Source organism: Sphaerodactylus townsendi, linkage group LG13, assembly GCF_021028975.2.
Source record: "Sphaerodactylus townsendi isolate TG3544 linkage group LG13, MPM_Stown_v2.3, whole genome shotgun sequence".
NCBI classification, from domain to species: Eukaryota; Metazoa; Chordata; class Lepidosauria; order Squamata; family Sphaerodactylidae; genus Sphaerodactylus; species Sphaerodactylus townsendi.
Genome location: NC_059437.1, coordinates 30,583,734 through 30,601,668, shown reverse-complemented (window position 1 = coordinate 30,601,668; position 17,935 = coordinate 30,583,734). Strand labels below are relative to the sequence as shown.

Sequence of the window (17,935 nt, the reverse complement as noted above, 5' to 3'; positions counted from 1 at the left end):
ACAGAAAACAACAGTCCCAGTACGTTGTTTGTCTCCCAATCAAGTGGTTTTCAGAGGTCTACTACCGCTGAATTTCCACCACTAACAGCTGATGACAAACCTCTTTTTCTGGCTTCTGAGTGCAGGTTCCATACACAATCAACTGCTGTGTACACTACACACCAGTGTAACACAAGATTCTAAATGAGAAGTAATGGAATTTTTAGTCATATTTGACTGAACCAAGAATGATGGTATTCAGGCTATATTTAGCCTATGGTCCTAAAGAGGTCAAGCAACACAGGAAGCCTCTGCTTCTTTTCCAAACATTAGGAATTATTCAGAAAAACCAGACCTCTGAAATATGAAGTTAGATTAGAAGCAAGGCAGGCCTGTTTATTAGCTCAACAAAATTCAGTGAATGGGTACTGTTGAATTTCCTGACTGCAGACTGCAATTAAGGTTGGGTTCCATTTTAGAAATATCCCACTTTTCAATAACTTCATTATTTGACTTTAAATGTGCAAACATTGGCACAAGCTCTCAAAAGAATCACAAAATGTTCAACCTGGGAGACTGGAATAAGATTGGGGAGAAATTGGCAGCAAACTGAGGGGTGTTATAAAGCCCTCTCTTCATATGTCTAGAAGGTACTTTGTTTTTAAAAGATGGGAAGGGTGAAGCAGGGTAAGCAAAGGTTTTAACACTTTTCTAAAGCAGGAAAATCCAGGTAATGGCTCTACGCATGCTTAACTGATATAACTGAGGAATATTTTTAAAACTATTAATTTTAAGTCACAAGGAATTTCAAATATCTGGGATTATTCATATTTGCTGAAGCTTGCATTTTAAAAGGCATGTGCACATGTGTAACTTGAGGGGGTGAGGGGGGCTTGTAACATAGGCGCTACTTGCCTCAGTCACATGGAGGCAAATTTGGCCACCTGCCCACCTCCATGCCCTGCAGGCCAAGAAGGGCAAGTGGGGGTTGGTGAGTGAATGGGCAGGCCCTCAACCAGCAGGTGTGCACTAAGGAGGCGGGGAAACCGCCACAGGTCTTTGATACAGGTGCTCCAGCAGAGCCCCCCTCCCCCTGGTCACTCTCCCCCTCCTCTTCAGGTGCCTCAAATCCTCTCAGACAGTATGCGCTCCTCAGATTCACCTCTGCCCGCCTTTCCCTTGGCTTGCTGTGAAGCCCACGTGTACCACCCTGTCCTCTCCAGCTCCTTCATGCGTGCCCAACCAGACCCAGTGAGGGCCCACCTGGTCTCTCCTCCCCCCTTGGGGGCGCTTGATCCTTGTGGGGCACAGGCTGGGGCTGCCTTCTCACTTGAGCTCTGGCCTTCTTGCCTGAGACTTTCCTGGCTAGTCAGGCACTTTGAGCTCCACTCAGGGGGGCCTCTCCTTGTGCCACTCAACCGTTTTCCTCCATGCTGCAGGATCAAGGAGCCCCGTAGGTCAAGTACAATGATTTCAGCCTAGCACACAGAAGGGCCTGAGGAGGAATGATTGGCAGGCAGGGACACACACTGTCCTTACACACACAAACACCCCCAAGCCTTTCTGGAGTGGCATATGCTCACATCCTCCCCGGGTCCCAGAGAAGGAAGAGGCTGACCACCCCCAAGCCATCAGAACCACCATGAAACCACTATGCTGCAGATATACTATTGAAACACAGAGAGTTGGACTCTTCCCTGGCAGGTTCTGTGTGTGAGGGGGGGTTCTGACTTTTGCCGGGATGTGTCAATCGTAACACCATGGGGGAGGGGTGCAATTTCACTGCTTGCCCCGGGTGCTATTTGTTGTAGATACACCCATGGATGTGTGTGTGTGCCATCAAGTCACAGCTGACTTATGGTGAACCCATATGGTTTTCAAGACAAGAGACATTCAGAGGTGGTTTGCTATTGCCTGACTATGTGGACTAAGAATTTTGAGAGAGCTGTGGCCAGATCAAGGCTTCCTGCAAAGGGAGAAGGAATCAGACCCAGGTCTCCACATTAGAATCCACCACTTTCAACCATTACACCACACTGGGTCTCTTTATCTTTTATTTTTGTTTCCCCCACCTTTCCCCCTCTAGTTCTTGTCATTGTTTATTTCTTCATATAAAAATATTTCCCCAAAAAAGGAATACAAAAGATACACAGGTATAGTACATTCTTTGTTTGCTTAAATTATACTGGTGAAAGAATATTCAAGCTTTTGAGCTGGGCAAAACTACTTTGTAGGTGAAAGGCCGGAGCCTTATCTGTGTCAGATTCCTCATAACTGCTTTTGAGTTCTGAACTTTAGACTGCACTCCTACTCATTAATTGGGCTTTTGTCCTACTTAAATAAGTGGAATGTACTTTTCAGTAAATATGTATGACTGAACATGTGTCAGCAATTAATAATTTCATTTGCATCAGAATGTATGTGGCACAGGTGGACATTAGAAACATAGGATTTATGCTAGTGTAACCTAAGGAACAAACAGGTCTTCCTCGGCTATGCAAACCTCGCAGTTCAGGAAAGGACATCTTCATCCCACTCTATGTAACTTTTTGCTATTGTCAGCACATTTTAAGTGTTTGCTTTTTAAAATATTATGCTCTTGTCAGGTTGACTTCTGGAGAGCATGAGTATGTTGAAATCCCGTGCAAGCAACTGCAGAGATTTATTAAAACACTTCTCCTTTTTTACATTGGGGTCAAACTGGCTCCCAACAAATACTACAGAATACCAGACATTCTGTGATCCTACACACATGTAAATGACTGCATGTGCTAAAGGTTTAACAAAACTCCTTACCAACCAGATGTCCTTCCAGCGGCCTTCACTTGGAACTGGGGGGTTTTGGGCTGTAAATTCGACTGGAATTTAACAACTTGTTTATTTTATGTATTATTTTCATTGCACTGATCTCCAGTTTTGAAATCCTGGTTTATTACATTGCTTGTTGTATGTATTCTAATTTTCTTATTATTTTAATGGTGCAATCTGTCTTGATTCCTAGTGAAAAAGATGGACTGTAAATCAAGCAATCAGCATTTGCCCCCAAAATAACAGAAGCCAGTTACTGAGATACTCAGGACAAAGCCAGAGCATGTAAATAAACAAACATTACCACCATCAGACTTCCCTCTGTGAAACACCTCTGAAGATGCCAGCCACAGATGCAGGCAATCCACCAGATCCACGGCCACACAGCCCGGAAAACCCACCAGAACCATTTGAATCTGGCCGTGAAAGCCTTCAACATTAGCACCACACTTCTTTCAATTCTGATAGAGGATTCCCATTTCTTTCTATGCTCCCCACCCTTTCCCCCATCTTCCCCAATTTGCCCCACAATCCCTCCTCTCAGCTTCTGCTTCTACCTGTATGCATTCTCCTCTACCTTCTCATCACTGTTCCTGGAGACATTCTCTCAGATGTTTCATTACCACATTCTTGTCTCAGGCTCCTCTTTGTATGTCCCCCTCTATCTTTTGTTCAGGCCTTCATTACCTTATGAGCTACCTAGACCTTTTTAGCTCTTTCTCAATGCTTCTCTCTGGGTATTTCTCCCCACTGCCCCCTCAGCAGTTCCACACTCAGATCCTGCTTTCAGTTTACCATAATTGACCTCCCTAGCCTCCCTTTACATGACACTCTACTTGTCTCCATCTAATCTGTTTCCTCAACCCCCCTGCTCCTGCTTTGGGTCAAATGCACATCAACATTAAGTCGCCATTAGCAACCCAGAATTCAACCTTCACTCCGACTAAGGCTTCTGCACATGCAGAACAATGCACTTTCAATCCACTTTCGCAATTGTTTGCAAGTGCATTTTGTTATTCCGCACTGCTGCAAAGTGGATTGAAAGCGCATTATTCTGCATGTGCGGATGGAAGGGGCCTAAACTTTCCTTCCTTCACACCCTACTTCCCTCAGTCTATCTTCATTCCAGTCTCCTCCCATTCTTGCTCTGTTTGCTTCCCACTCCCCCTTCAGTCCCCCCCATATCCCTTCACCTCCATTCCTCCCCGACGGCCCCCCGCCCTGCTGCGATCCCTTGTTCTTTTCCTCGCCCGCCCGCCGGCCGATGTTCCCTCCCCGTAGGCGGGCATAGAGTGACGCTGCTGAGGCGGAGGCTGGGCCTGCTCTCCACCTCTTCAGGCGAGAGGAAGAGACGGCCGAAGTGCCGACGACAGCCGGGAAGAGGCGAGAAGGCCCTATAGTGGCGGCGGCGGCGGCGGCAGCGTTAGTACCCTCGCTTGCTCACTTGGCCGCCCTCGCTCCCTCTTGCCCTCTTCCAACATGGCCGCAGAGTCCTCCTCCCGCTGAGGCGATTCCCTCACAGATCCCTCGCAGCTTTCGTCTCCTTCTGCACGCCGCCGCCGGGCCTTTCTCTTTCTTCCCCCCTTCCTCACCGGGCCTCCCGGGGAGGAAGCGGGTCATGGGCTGCGGCAGAGGAGGAGGAGGAGGAGCCGAAGCCGGGCAGGCCGCGCCGACCTCGCTCGCAGCAGCGCAGCCACCGATGCCCGGGCGCCGCTAGCCTGGCCCCGGTGAGCCCAGAAGGAGGGCGAGGCGGAGACGTTGCTGTTAGGGGAGAAGAGTGTTGAGGTAAGCGGGAAGAAGCCCTGCTTCACTTTCATGCTCCTCCTCCGAAACAAAACAACAACCTTCGACTGAGGCCTGGTTGGGGGGGCACGTTTGGGGAAATGCGGAGGGACGAGTGTGTTATTAATGTGCGGAATAATTAGTGCGGGGGAAAGAAGAGGGCCGGGGGTGGGGAAAGGGGCGAGCGGTAAAGCGGCTGAAGCTGCCAGAAGGACTAGTGGTGGAGTTAGAGGAGTATAAAGGTTGACCTGACCTGGAGGGGAGGAGGGAAGTCTGGCTTGTGCTGGTGGAGGGAAGTGTGTGTGTCTGGGTGTGGGTGTGTGTGTGTGGGGAGCTGAGAAAGAAAGGCAGGTAACTAGAAGAAGGTGAGGAAAGGAGCAAGAGGCTAAAGGATAGAGGCCGGATATGTGGAGGACTTCTCCAGTCTTTTCTTCTCTACCCTCCCTCCACAAAAGTGTCTGATGCAGCATGTCTTTTTTCTTCTCTCCCCACTCCTGTTGCCCTTGCAGGCCTCCCTGAAGCCCACCCAGCGCCCTTTTCCGTCCAGCAGCACCAGCAGAAGGAAGAAGAAGGGAGAAAGCACCCAAGGGGGGAAGGGGGATTGAGGCCACCATGGCTCACTCGCCCGTAGCAGTGCAGGTGCCTGGCATGCAGGTGAGCTCACTTGGTGGTACTGGGATAATTATACTAGAGGTTTCTAGCTTGTCATTGTTAGAACCCTGTGTGTCGACCTTGAACACTGAGCAGTTTTGCTTTTTAAGACCTTTGCTGTTAAAATGTGATTGCCAAGGATCGTTATATGTAGTGGCAAGCAAATCACACCTGACAAAAAGGGCAGTGCTGTGAAGGTATTTTTGAAAGCAAAAGGTTCAGATTTTAGATACAGGAGAAAAGGGCATAGGTCGTTGTTGAAGTGAGGGGAAGTTTTGGGAGTAAATATGAAGCTGCTACTCTGAAGCTTGTATTGAGTATGTTCCTATAAAATGTACACGCCTACCTTGGGAGAAGTTGCTGGCTCTGGCTTATGTTTTTGAGGGCTTAAATTGACAAAAGGTTTTTTCCCCATAATGTACCTTTAGGATTGTGTGAAACACTAGATAACCCCCTAATGTCTTAATGTGAAGAAATGGATTTGAACACAGAGATGGATTTAAACAAGGAAAATATTTGTCACTTTAGCTGTAGGTCAAATCTGTAGCTCCCAGTCTCTGGAACAGATCTGTTGGGGAGGGAGGGAGGGAGGGAGTCTTGATTTTTCTGGTGATTTGCTAATCTGTTTGGCATGTATGTAATGGCATTAACCTCTTTTTAAAAAAAAATGAGAGAGAGAATAGCAGCATAGCAGGCTTTACTGTTGAGATTTTCCTTCCCTTGATCAGTTTACATCTAGCTCTGTTTATGGATCAAAAGCTTTTGATTCCACTTGGGTTTATCTTCTGAATCCAATATGTCACCCTCCAATTACTTTAATTTTTCTCTAATTCTATCACATGCATCAAGGAGCTGGTCAACAAAAGTTAATCTGAAAGTATGCACGCAAGCTTCTTGGAAGAGCTTATGGCACTGTGTGCTTTTGCAGTTGATATTTTCTCAAAGTAAAATGGTTTCTGATCTTCAGTAGAATTTGAGCCTTCAGACTTAGCAAATTTCCCACAAAGCATAGTTTTCAAAACTTCAGTGTAGACAATTATTTTGACCGTTTAATATCATGCTGTAATTTTGTCAGGCTTTTAAAATGCAGCTTGCTTGGTGTATGTGATTTCTTAAATAATTATTTGTAGTAGAGAGAACGGGAATGTTTTTGTTATGCATAAATGTTGTGTTACTAAACTAAACAACTGCTGTGAATGATGAAAGAGAGAAAAGGAAATCAGTTCCTGTTTGTACTGAAAGTTGTATATACTACAAAATGTAGGAAGCATCTTAATTGTGAATCAGGACTTCAGATTTCACATTAAGCTTTAAGTTAGATGGATGAATAGTCAGTAATTCTGGAGTGTATGGGATGTTTGGAAATTTACCAGTTAGGACATATTTACCGCGGTTTCCTCGGAAAAAATAAGACAGTTATCTTTATATTAATTTTGCCGCTGGGATGGCCATGTCTTATTTTCAGGGGAAGTCTTATTTTTCGGCTCCACAGCTGCATACTCTGGTGTTCTGTTCGACAGGCATACTTCCAAACAAAAACTTGGCTACGTCTTACTTCTTGGGTGGGGGATGCCTTATATTTAGCACTTCAGCAACACTTCTACTATGTCTTATTTTCAGGGGATGTCTTATATTCGGGGAAACAGGGTAGCAGAGCTGAGGGAATACTACTTGAGTTTGTAAATGCATTAATGCAAATAGTATAATTGTATCTTTTAGCTTCTTGTTAAATGTCTAACATAGTTGCCTTATTTCATATTTCCTTGCTTTCTTACCATCTAAGGGCTTATATTGGAACATTGTGGTAAATTCATGCTAACAACAAACCTTTGTGATGAGAGTTTTCACCCTCCCCTGATGTATAATTAGGAAATTCAACCTTTCTCTTTTCACCCTGGACCAGTTTGAAATCCTAGTTTTGACAGAGAACAAACCATTGTGTGGTTTACTGTGAAATATTCTATTTTCTAACCATGTGTGAGGGCAAAGGAATACACAGGCCCAAGGACTTCATATGCTTTTCCCCATCCCAACAAACCTTGGTTTGTCAATGTGTAGTTCTTGCCAATGTCTCCTTGTCTGTTCTTTAATCCTTGCAAATTCAGTGTGAGGAACTCGTTCTGTGCGGTTATTTTCGATGTGGGGTCAGATTTGTCATTCTCATGGGCCACCCAAGTCAGGGCATATGACCTGTGTGTAGGTGACCATGCCCTCTGTGTATGAAGGCCAGATATGACAAAAATGTGATTTGGTCAGGATGATGGCTGCCTCGGCTGGCCCCTGAATGGCACTCTGGGGTGGGTGACTGAACTGGTGAGCCTGCAGTTTGGGGGGAGGGGTGCCTTAAGAGGGCTTATCAGACCTGTGAGCCAGCTGAGACAACCCACCCCCCACTTCTGGCTCACCAGGCCAGAGTGGGGGTGGGGGTTGCTTCAGGTGTCTCGTAGACCTTATAAGCCCACTCAAGGGACTGGATCTGACTCCTGGGTTGTGCGTTTGGCACCCCTGGTGTATACCTTAAGTTGTCTTGAATTCTAGCATTCTGCATACCAAAGTACAGAATTTGTACTATGCATGAAAAGCCTGCTTTAAAAAACATAGGAACTGGAAGTCCAGACAGGGACAGAATATACATTTTTTTGGAGGGGACTCAGGGGAATCAAGCGGGGCAGCAACAAAAATTAAAATGTGCTAACAGCTGAACTGTATGTCAGAATTCAGTAATCATAATCACAGTAATTATTCAAGGAGCTTTTATGTTTTATTTTCTTGTTTTTGCTTAATTAATTCATGGTTGTGTCATGTTGGCTTCTAATGCTCTTCTGCTCATATCCACTAACCTATCTGAATTTTCACAAAGTTTGACTTGGTTCCTTTTTCTTTGATAGTGTAGGAATATGGAAGGGGTGGAGAGAAGAGAGGTGTAGGTTTGGGAATGAGATTAAATGCAGGAGCAGTTGATTAAAGGCTGGGGGTCCCTAAGGAGAATCAGTAAATCATTTACACTAGCTATAAGGATTGTTTAGCTGGCTATCACTTTTTAATACACTGGTAGAAGAAGAAAAAGAGTTTGGAATTTACACCCCACTTTTCTCAACCATAAGACATCTCAAAGTGGCATACAAATTTTCCTTCCATTTTCCACAATAGACATCTTGTGTAGTCGGTGGGACTAAGATAATTCTGAGGAACTGTGACAAGCCCAAAGTCACCCCAACAGGCTTCATGTGTAGGAGTGGGGAAACAAATCCAGTTCATCAGATTAGAGTCCGCAGTTCATGTGGAGTAGTGGGGAATTAAACCCAGTTCTCCTGATTAGATTCCACCACTCATAGCCACTATATCACACTGGCTCTAGTTGGGGTGCCTACAATTTCCCACACTAATTGTGTACCTACAATGTCTTCAATCTGTCTTCATCAACTTGAAGCATTAGAAATTTAATTCATTGTTGTGTTGCTTGAATTATACATTTTTCTTTACTCACTTTCTCCTTCTGTCCCCGAAGTCCTGAAGAATTCATTTTGTTAATACATATTAGATGCAGGGTTTTTTAGATTTAGAAAAATATAATCCTGCTGTTGGACCTAAAATTGAGCTTCCAGAGCAGCTTATAAATATTGCAGTTAAAAACTATGTAAATATAATGCAGTGCCAAGATAGGAATAAATTAAATCAGGAAAGAAGTTTAAACCTCTTTTAATGTTCCCTTCTCATTGTTTGTTGCCACATAAAGATTTCTTGTACTGATGCATTCTCGGAAGCCCCACTTTCACTTTCCATTCTTTCTGTGCCAAGCAACACCACTTCTAGTGTGACTTTAATTTGCTTTGCTGCCAGAATGGAGTAGATTTACCAGTTCACACAGCTTTGCCCTGGACATCTTCCCTCCACCCCACAGTCAGCCTACTGAGCTTCACTCTTCCCACTCCCTTGCACTGCCATCCATGCCTTCCCCCTTGCCCCCACTTCCATGTTGCTGGCTCCTTCCTGCTTCCTACTCATCCTGCTGGCAATTTTCGGTAGCCAGCAAACGGAAGTCAAAGAAAACCTCAATCACACGGGCTCAACCAAAACACCAACATGGTGTATCGATAAAATAATAACAGAGTGGTTGGTTCCACCATACAACCCATGTTCCTGTGCACTCAGTGCCCCCCGTTTTCCAGGGATGGTGTGAGTCCCCCCCCCCATGCACTACAAGGGTGGCAGGGAGCGGTTGTGGGTGTAGATCTAATGCAGAAATATCAAAGTAACAAGGAATATTGAAATACTAAGACTCTGTCTCCTCCCATGGCAGTAGCAGCAGCAAGAAGTATGTGGTGTGTGTGTGAGAGAGAGAGAGAGAATATTAGTTCTAGGACATGGTCCCTTCTTTAGCAGGATGTGGTCCTAGGAATTGCTTTGCCTCTTTCATGGGGGGAAAGTGGCTACGATATTGATATAACTCCAATAACAGCAATATTGATATAACAGCAATTTAAAGAACTCTTTCCATTACTATCTTGCGACTGTGCCTTTACGAGTTGATGGGTGGAGTTAAGAGCACCAGGAAAATCAGAGGCCCTGGAAACTTCAGCAAGCATGCTTCGCAGTAGCAGTGGCTTCATACATGTAAACAGAGAAATGCAAGCAGACTCCACTACAACTCCACTGTGCAGCAGAGCCCCATTCATAGTGGGTCTTTGATTAAATGACTATGATCAAGGTAAAGAAGAGGTAGGGAGATGGAAACTGGTGTCTACTCAGTCTTGTTCATGTAGTGACAAATCCTGACTTGCCATTATATCTTATGTGTATCTCTGTTGCTGTCACCAGAAAAAATTTATACAGTTATCTGCCCCAGAAGTTATTCACCGGCAAAATATCCAACAATTATCGTCTGCCTGTGAATGCAAATGCGCGCAAGTCTTCATTATTACATCAGCAACCTGAAAAACAGAATAAAGAATCCATTCGCAGTCAAGTTCACAACATCTTCCCTACCTGCTTGCCTGGAGCCAGTCCTTTCTACTGGTTAGGCAAAAGGCTGTTACACACCTGAGATAATAAGTTTATTCAAAACTTATTTTCTCTTTCCAAATCCAAAAATCCAGTTCTACATTTCTTTTCTTTTTTGATTTGGAATTATCCTTGGACTGTCCCGTGTTTCAAGAAGAACTTAGGAATCATGAAAAGCACTGTAGTTTATTAAAATAGTAATAGCATGCTTCCTTTAACTTAGCATACTTAACCTGTAAACCTCAACTTGTGCATGTAGAATTGATATGTTTTTCTATTTCTTCAGCTGTGTTGCTATACTGCCTTTGGAAAACCTGCAGTACACGTGACCCTGCTTCGTAAAAATTCAGACATAGCTTTACAGCAGAACCTCCACATTTATGAAGAGACACCAGTCTCAATTAAAGTGGCATTGCTGTGTAAAGCAAGATTAAGAAAAATAATTCTCCTGGTAGCATGTAATGTATTTTTCACTGATAAATTAATAAGAGAAGTTCAGTTTACAGGTACAGCTTCGTCTTTAACTTTCTAACTTGAACAAATTTGTTTTGCCTTGTTCTGATGAAACAACATTGTCTGCTTCAGTGTCTATTCACTCTTATGCTAAAAAATGAGCAGTGCAGCTTAAGGCACAATTACAGTACAGTACATTCTACATGGACTTGTTTGAAAATAGCTGCATTTGAATTTGCAGCTGCTTCTTAACTGTTAGCATTCCCCCAAATTTCTTCAGAGAAGCCTCTCTAGGATCATCTCCCAAGCGTGTTTTGAAGATGGAATTGTGCAAAGTTTTGAGGAAATATGAAGGTTCCAGTTGTGCTGACGTCTTTGTGGGGAGAGGAAGCATTGGATGTGGACAGAAATACCTGAGAAGGGAGTATATATGTCCAGAAAGAGGAGCTGCGTCATACTTCTTTTTTCATGTTGCTACACTTCCTGGATCAGACTGCAGTGTTGGAGCTGGCCTTTAATCTTTAGTGATGTCGTCAACCTCAAGTTATGTTTGAGCAGACCTTCACAAAGTTTTTGCTTGGATTAGTGGAGTAATTACATTTTTGATGTAATTTTCAGAGTTTAAACAAAGTCATGAGAATGATGGTGGTGGAAAGTGCTTTCAAGTTGCAGGCAACTGATACCACCCCCTTACAGTTTTAAAGGCAAGAGACAGATAGAGGTGGTTTGCCATTGCTTGCCTCTTCATAGCAACCCTGCACTTTCTTAGTGGTCTTCCATCCAAGTGCTAACTAGGACTGACCAAGCTTAGTTCCTGATGATATCAGGCTAGTCTGGGCTATGCAGCTGAAGGCATCATGAGATTTCAGACATATTCCTTAGTAGAATAATGAAAACTGAATCCATCTGAAACGTGGCATGTATGCGGGTAGTAGCCTAACTAATTTAGTGGATTTGAACAACTGGTTAACGTGAAATGTAAAATGAAATTTGCATTCTTGCTTTGACTATATATCTCGAAGCTTGTTGAGACGTACATAAATGTGTTTTGAAAACTTGACTGTCGCAAGTTTCTAAATGAGATGTGAAGAAGAGTCATTGCTGTTTATGTTAAATGTCCTCCCCAAGAGGTATTTAAATGTCTTCTGCACAATGTACGTAAAACTCAGTTTGCAGAGAAGCTGATCTTTCAGGGGCAACAAAAATAACAGAGCTATTTAAGGAGGGCAGAAAAGGCAAGCAAATATATCCTGAACATTGTGACTAGGACAAAAGTTAAAACTAGGAGAACTTTGGTTTGGATTTCTCCCCCCCCCCGCCCCCCCCATAAGAAACTAAGAATAAAAGATCAGCTGTGCTCAATCAGACGAATGGTCTATGGAGTTCAACATCCTGTTTCACACACTGGCCAACCAGAAAAGAAGATCACTAATACAGTAATCTTAAGCATATTTACTTGGATGTGAATTCCATTGAATTCAAGTAAACAATTTTAGGATTAGGCTTTTTTCTCACAAGTCCTAGAGAGCAGAGAATAGCTGCTGAAACCTATTTCAGTGTGGCTTAATTGAGGGCGAAATCAATATTCATTTAAACTTGTTGACTGTGTACTTTGTTTTAATGAATGCCAATGGAGATTCATTGTAGATTTATAAAAGCAAGACTCTTCACATGCTTCTTGATATTCCTGTTCTGTTGTCTGTCAAATTGCTGACTTGATTGAGCTTTGAACGCTGCCTTGTCAGGAGAAAAGGAACATTTTTTCTCTCTTGAATTCTGGTTTCGCATACGAGCTGGGAGGATCAAACAGTGTTGACTGAAGTGGGTGTTCACAAAAGATACAGACCAGTAGAAACATAAAATACTGTAGATTCTTTATTCATACCCTGGAACTACCCACTCTAGACAACTGCTCCATATTCCCTTTGGCTTTGAAGCAGCCAGACAGATGTTAAATTCAGACTGAGGTTTCTGTAACACTGAGATTTATTAACTGGTTAGATTTTGAGTACACATATTATTTTTGCATAGATGCTCATTGTTAATAAGAAATGACTAACAGTCTTCCTTTTGAGGGCAGTGTTTGTACATGCTCAGCTTCTGCTTTTTGCAGAAAAGGGTACAACAGTTCTAAGTATTAAATCTAGGAATGTAATGATGTGTTGGGGCCATTTTGTTGCTTTGTGTACAACTTCAGCCAAAGGCAAACTGTATTATTTCTGAAACATTTAAAGTTATTGACTTGCACTTTGTAACCCACTATGAGTCTCAGTGAGAAACGTGGACTGTACTGTAAATAAGTACAATAAATCATATCTCAGATTTACAGGAGCAACAGGTACTGTTGGCCAAAGACAAGGAATTACAAGAACCTGTATCTCCACTAATTTAATGTTTTGCTGCATCTTTCTATGTGAGTAGACAGAGGTCAGAGTCAAAACAGGAGAAGAGCTTCCTGCCTCTGGTTAAAAGCCTGCAGATGCTCTTTCACAATTGACCTGCCATTGGAGCAGCACCAGTCCCTAGCAGGGGATCAGGCACCTGCCCCAGTAGTCAGTCACAAGCCTTTATTGGCATAAAATAAACATACAAAATCAGCATACAAAATTTGCCCATTATTGCTCACAATTATAGACACTGGTACTAAAATACTAAATACTAAAATATATACATGGTCCTTCTGTAACTATAGGACATTCCTTCAGCTAAGTTAACTCACTTAAACGTCATCGGATACTGACAGAAGCTAGAAAAATTACTGCTGGCTATATGTGGTCATAATACATAGACATTGGTTGGTATTCATCTAGACTTACGTCTATTATTGTTAGCAGAAATTTTGCTACATTCTCACACACTGTGGGATCCATGTTGTTCAAAAGCATAGGTATCTTAAGAGCATCAGTTAGATTGTTATACAGAAATGGGATAAGTGCAGATTGTGACATTCTGATTTTTGCAAACCTTACACAATGAAAGAGGGTATGATCGAGTGTCTCCACCTGACCCATATTGCATGGACATAGCCTCCTCTGTTTATCAATTTATCAATTATCTGTTTATCAACCTGCCCCAGTAAAGTATCATTAGTTGACAATGGGAGTCAGACCATTGGACAGTGACATTCTGGCAGACTTACATTGCAGTCCTAGGGAGAGTTATTCCAGCCTAAACACACTGAAATGACTGGGCCTAGACTGGAGTAACTCTCCGTAGGATTGCACTTTTAGTCGTCACATATGAAAAAAATTTAATTGACTTATTAATTCCCATATTTATATTGGAATTGAATTAAAAAGAGAGAGACATAGTAAAGCCCTCCATTGTTCAAAGCCACCAAACAATGGCCTAAATAAAAATATGTTGGGTTGCTCATAGAATGGGCTCCAGTTCTGGCAGATGAGGTAGTTGAGCATTATTAATGCAGGAAATGGTTTGATTAAAACTTCATATGGGTTATGATGCTCCTGTTCAGATCCTTGCACTGGCTGTCATTCCCCTTCTGCATCCAGCACAAATGACTTGTCCTTTCCTGTTAAACTAGCCTATTGCTTAGCTCCATCTGGTCTTTCAGCCCTTGTTTCTTGTTATCCTACTGGCCTGTTGCCTCAGTTCTTCCAACTCTGCCACCCTCAACTAACCAGAATTGCTCTCCTTTTTTTGGTATTCCCTCCTTGCTGTTAGAACGTAAGAACATAAGAACTAGCCTGCTGGATCAGACCAGAGTCCATCTAGTCCAGCACTCTGCTACTCGCTTTGGCCCACCAGGTGCCCTTGGGAGCTCACATGCATGATGTGAAAGCAATGGGCTGCTGCTGCTCCTGAGCACCTGGTCTGCTAAGGCATTTGCAATCTGAGATCAAGGAGGATCAAGATTGGTAGCCATAGATCGACTTCTCCATAAATCTGTCCAAGCCCTTTTTAAAGCTATCCAGGTTAGTGGCCATCACCACCTCCTGTGACAGCATATTCCAAACACCAATCACACGTTGTGTGAAGAAGTCTTTCCTTTTATTAGTCCTAATTCTTCCTCCCAGCATTTTCAATGAATGCCCCCTTGTTCTAGTATTGTGAGAGAGAAAAATTTCTCTCTGTCAACATTTTCTACCCCATGCATAATTTTATAGACTTCAATCATATCCCCCCTCAGACGTCTCCTCTTCAAACTAAAGAGTCCCAAACGCTACAGCCTCTCCTCATAAGGAAGGTGCTCCAATCCTTTAATCATCCTCGTTGCCCTTCTCTGCACTTTTTCTCTCTCTTCGATATCCTTTTTGAGATGTGCCGACCAGAACTGAACACAGTACTCCAAGTGCGGTCGCACCACTGCTTTATATAAGGGCATGACAATCCTTGCAGTTTTATTATCAACTCCTTTCCTAATTATCCCCAGCATAGAGTTGCTGTCACAACTTTATCTTCCTTAAAATCCTTCTTTAAATGTGTCTAATTTGCCCAAACTAGTCTTTCTTTATCCTTGTGTTTCACTCTGTACCCTCTATCTCTTTTTTAAATTGTAAATTCTTTGGCGGCAGGGAGCTCTGCTTTGGCCCATGCAATTCAGTGAGGCACGATGTATGCTGATGCTGCATAAGTTCACTTAGTCTCAAGGAAGTTGTTTCTGTCCTGAGCTGGTGAAGTAAAGTCATAGTTTATTAATCGGTGACAGATTTCCTAATTGCAAGTCATACCACTCCATGCTTTATTTCCTCACCAATATGGTAATAGATCTTCCTTGTCTACTCAGATTGTTTGAGACTAGTATGGCTTACTGTAGTTTGTGTTCTATTTTTGGCACAGCTGAGCTCACAGAGTTAGGTATTACTGTAAGAAAAACAGCAAACACAAGACAAAGGGCCACTTGTATCAGACTCTTTGGGTGCCAAAAGAACTTGGAATGAGGCACTTTACAAAAACTATTTTGTAGGCGAGTTACCTTCCCCCCCCCCCCTGTTAATTAAGATAAAATAACATGGGCAGACCACAAGTAGACAATAGAATATCAGACTTTTAAAAGGGTGTGAAATCCCCAACTAGAATTGCCAGATTATTAGTTAGTAGTTCATCTCATTAACATACCAGTGGAGTTACTGACATGCAGGTATTATTTAACTCATGAGCAATCTCTAGTCCTCACAAGGTTATCTGGGGGGAAACACCAAGTGGATCCAATTACATTGAACAATTCTTAAAACTATCAGTCAGGTGTCATGGGAAGAAAAGGAGGTGTGTGCATGCCCCCTTTTTCTTGACTTCCTGAGTATATCAGTTCAATTGCTACTCAGCTGATATTGTTGGAACAGTGTTTGCACACTGAAGGGCAATGTGTATACTCTGTAGCAACCACCTGTGGATGAGGGCAGCTGAGAGGATCACTTGATCACAATTCTCCCACAGGCCAGATTTGCTGAAGGGAAGAGTAGCATTCCTTTACAGCTCTTCTTGCTCACTGGAATCATTTGGAGCTATCTGTGCCACAGCAGCTTTGTAGTGATATGCCTTATTGGCACCTTTGTGCCTCGTGCACATTATAGTCTGGCTTATGTAAGTTAACCTCTAGGAAATACTGTGTGGAAGATCACGGCTGGGAGCAGATAATTGGACTACTTAAACGGAATCCCTCCAGTGCTGTAGTGATGATTATTCTTTGTCTTTACTTTGATCTACTTTTGTAGACATAATTGGCACGAAATGTCTTCAGTCCTGCAGATTCTTGGGCGGGAAAGAATCTTAACATGGTTCTATCAGCATATTTTGTCTTCTGGAATGTCTTCCTGTGACGGGTATCACCCCTCCAATCTGGTTTTCTCAGCCATGTCTGGATGCATTTGTGAAATTTCTGTTGCCCTGTTGCTCTGCAAGAACCAAGCTAAGAATAATTTCTGTTGTAGTTCTCATTCATGATAACTTTATCAATCAAATAAAATATAAATTAAAGGGAGAACTGTGTCTGCAGTGTTTTGCTACATTGACTTGTGATCATATGGAGCTGCAGATGCTATGACTGGACTGCCCTTTTCTGAGCCAGAAGCCTGACCTCTTCAATTTGGCTTCTTTTGAGGATGAACATTTTATGTGTTTTAAATTTCCATAATATACTTATAAACAAAAGCACTGAGTCTAATTCCACCAAAACAAACTGATCCAGCCTCTGTACGAAACCCTGAAAAACAATGACCTCTGTGTTTTCGTATGAGCAAGATGAGATGGCAAAGCCACAGTCCTTCCACAAAGGATACTCTGGCTCCCTAAACTTCAGGTTCTGGTATTGATAACAAAGGAGGGAAGGGAAAAGGTAGTGGTGGAATTAGAGCGTGGTGGTAGGGTTTCTCCTGGGTGTCATAGATAACTTTGTGGGAGGAAGTGAAATGGAGTAGCAATCTAACTGTAGATTAGCGGGAATAGAAAAGTGGGAGCTGGGTATGCTGTTGGAGCAAGAGAAGCAACAGGGAGAATATCAGTCATAGCAACTTTTTGGTTTCTCATCCATATGAATTTTTTAGTACATCTCTCCTGGGCTCAGTGACTGATTGTCCCTAGTTCTATGATTTTAGAAAAAATTTATACTGCCTCTTGGTAAAAACAGTATATTCAGGTGTCTGTGCCAGTGGCAGATCCCTCAGAGCAGGGGTGTCCAACTCTGGTGCCCCAGATGTTCATGGACTACGATTCCCAATTGGCCATGCTGGCACAGGCTGATGGGAATCGTAATCCCATGAACATCTGGGGTACCAGAGTTGGACACCTCTGCCTTAGACCAACCTCAGGGTATATGCTGTCTGGAACATGAGGATGACCTTGATGTAACTTTTAGTCGTCATGAGTTGCTGACTTGAGTTCACACATTTGAACCTGGAGTAACTTGAGAATGGGGACATATCTGCATGGGCATTAAGTTCCAAATTGCTACTGCTTCACTTTTGACGAGGTTCCTCACCAAAGATTCCTCAATAAGCTAAGCAGTCATGGGATGAGAGAGTAGGTTATTCTCCTGGGTGTCGTAGATAACTGTGGGAGGAAGTGAGATGAAGATGGGTTAAACTACAGTACGCAAAGAGTAGGAAGAAATGGGTAGTTCTTGCAATAGAGGGAAGTAAGTCACAAGGTCCCACAAGGATTCTTAGTGGGCCCAGTGCTGTTTAATATGTTCAAAAATAATCTAGAAGTGGGGGTAAATGTACGTTGGAACAGAAATTCCCATCTTTAGTTATATGCTAATAGGGTCTGAATTTGCTGAGAGAGAGAAAGAGACCTTGGGGTC

General features: G+C 43.0%; 1 protein-coding gene across 1 annotated transcript in view; it reads left to right on the top strand.

Moving 5' to 3' along the window:
- Window positions 1-4,093: 4,093 nt before the first annotated feature.
- Window positions 4,094-17,935, top strand: part of STK26 (serine/threonine kinase 26) — a 35,155-nt gene continuing 21,313 nt past the window's right edge. The window contains exons 1-2 of the mRNA XM_048514024.1: window positions 4,094-4,572; window positions 5,079-5,223. Of these exons, the coding sequence (XP_048369981.1) occupies window positions 5,182-5,223 (42 nt within the window). The 5' untranslated portion in view covers window positions 4,094-4,572; window positions 5,079-5,181. The remainder of the gene's footprint in view (window positions 4,573-5,078; window positions 5,224-17,935) is intronic.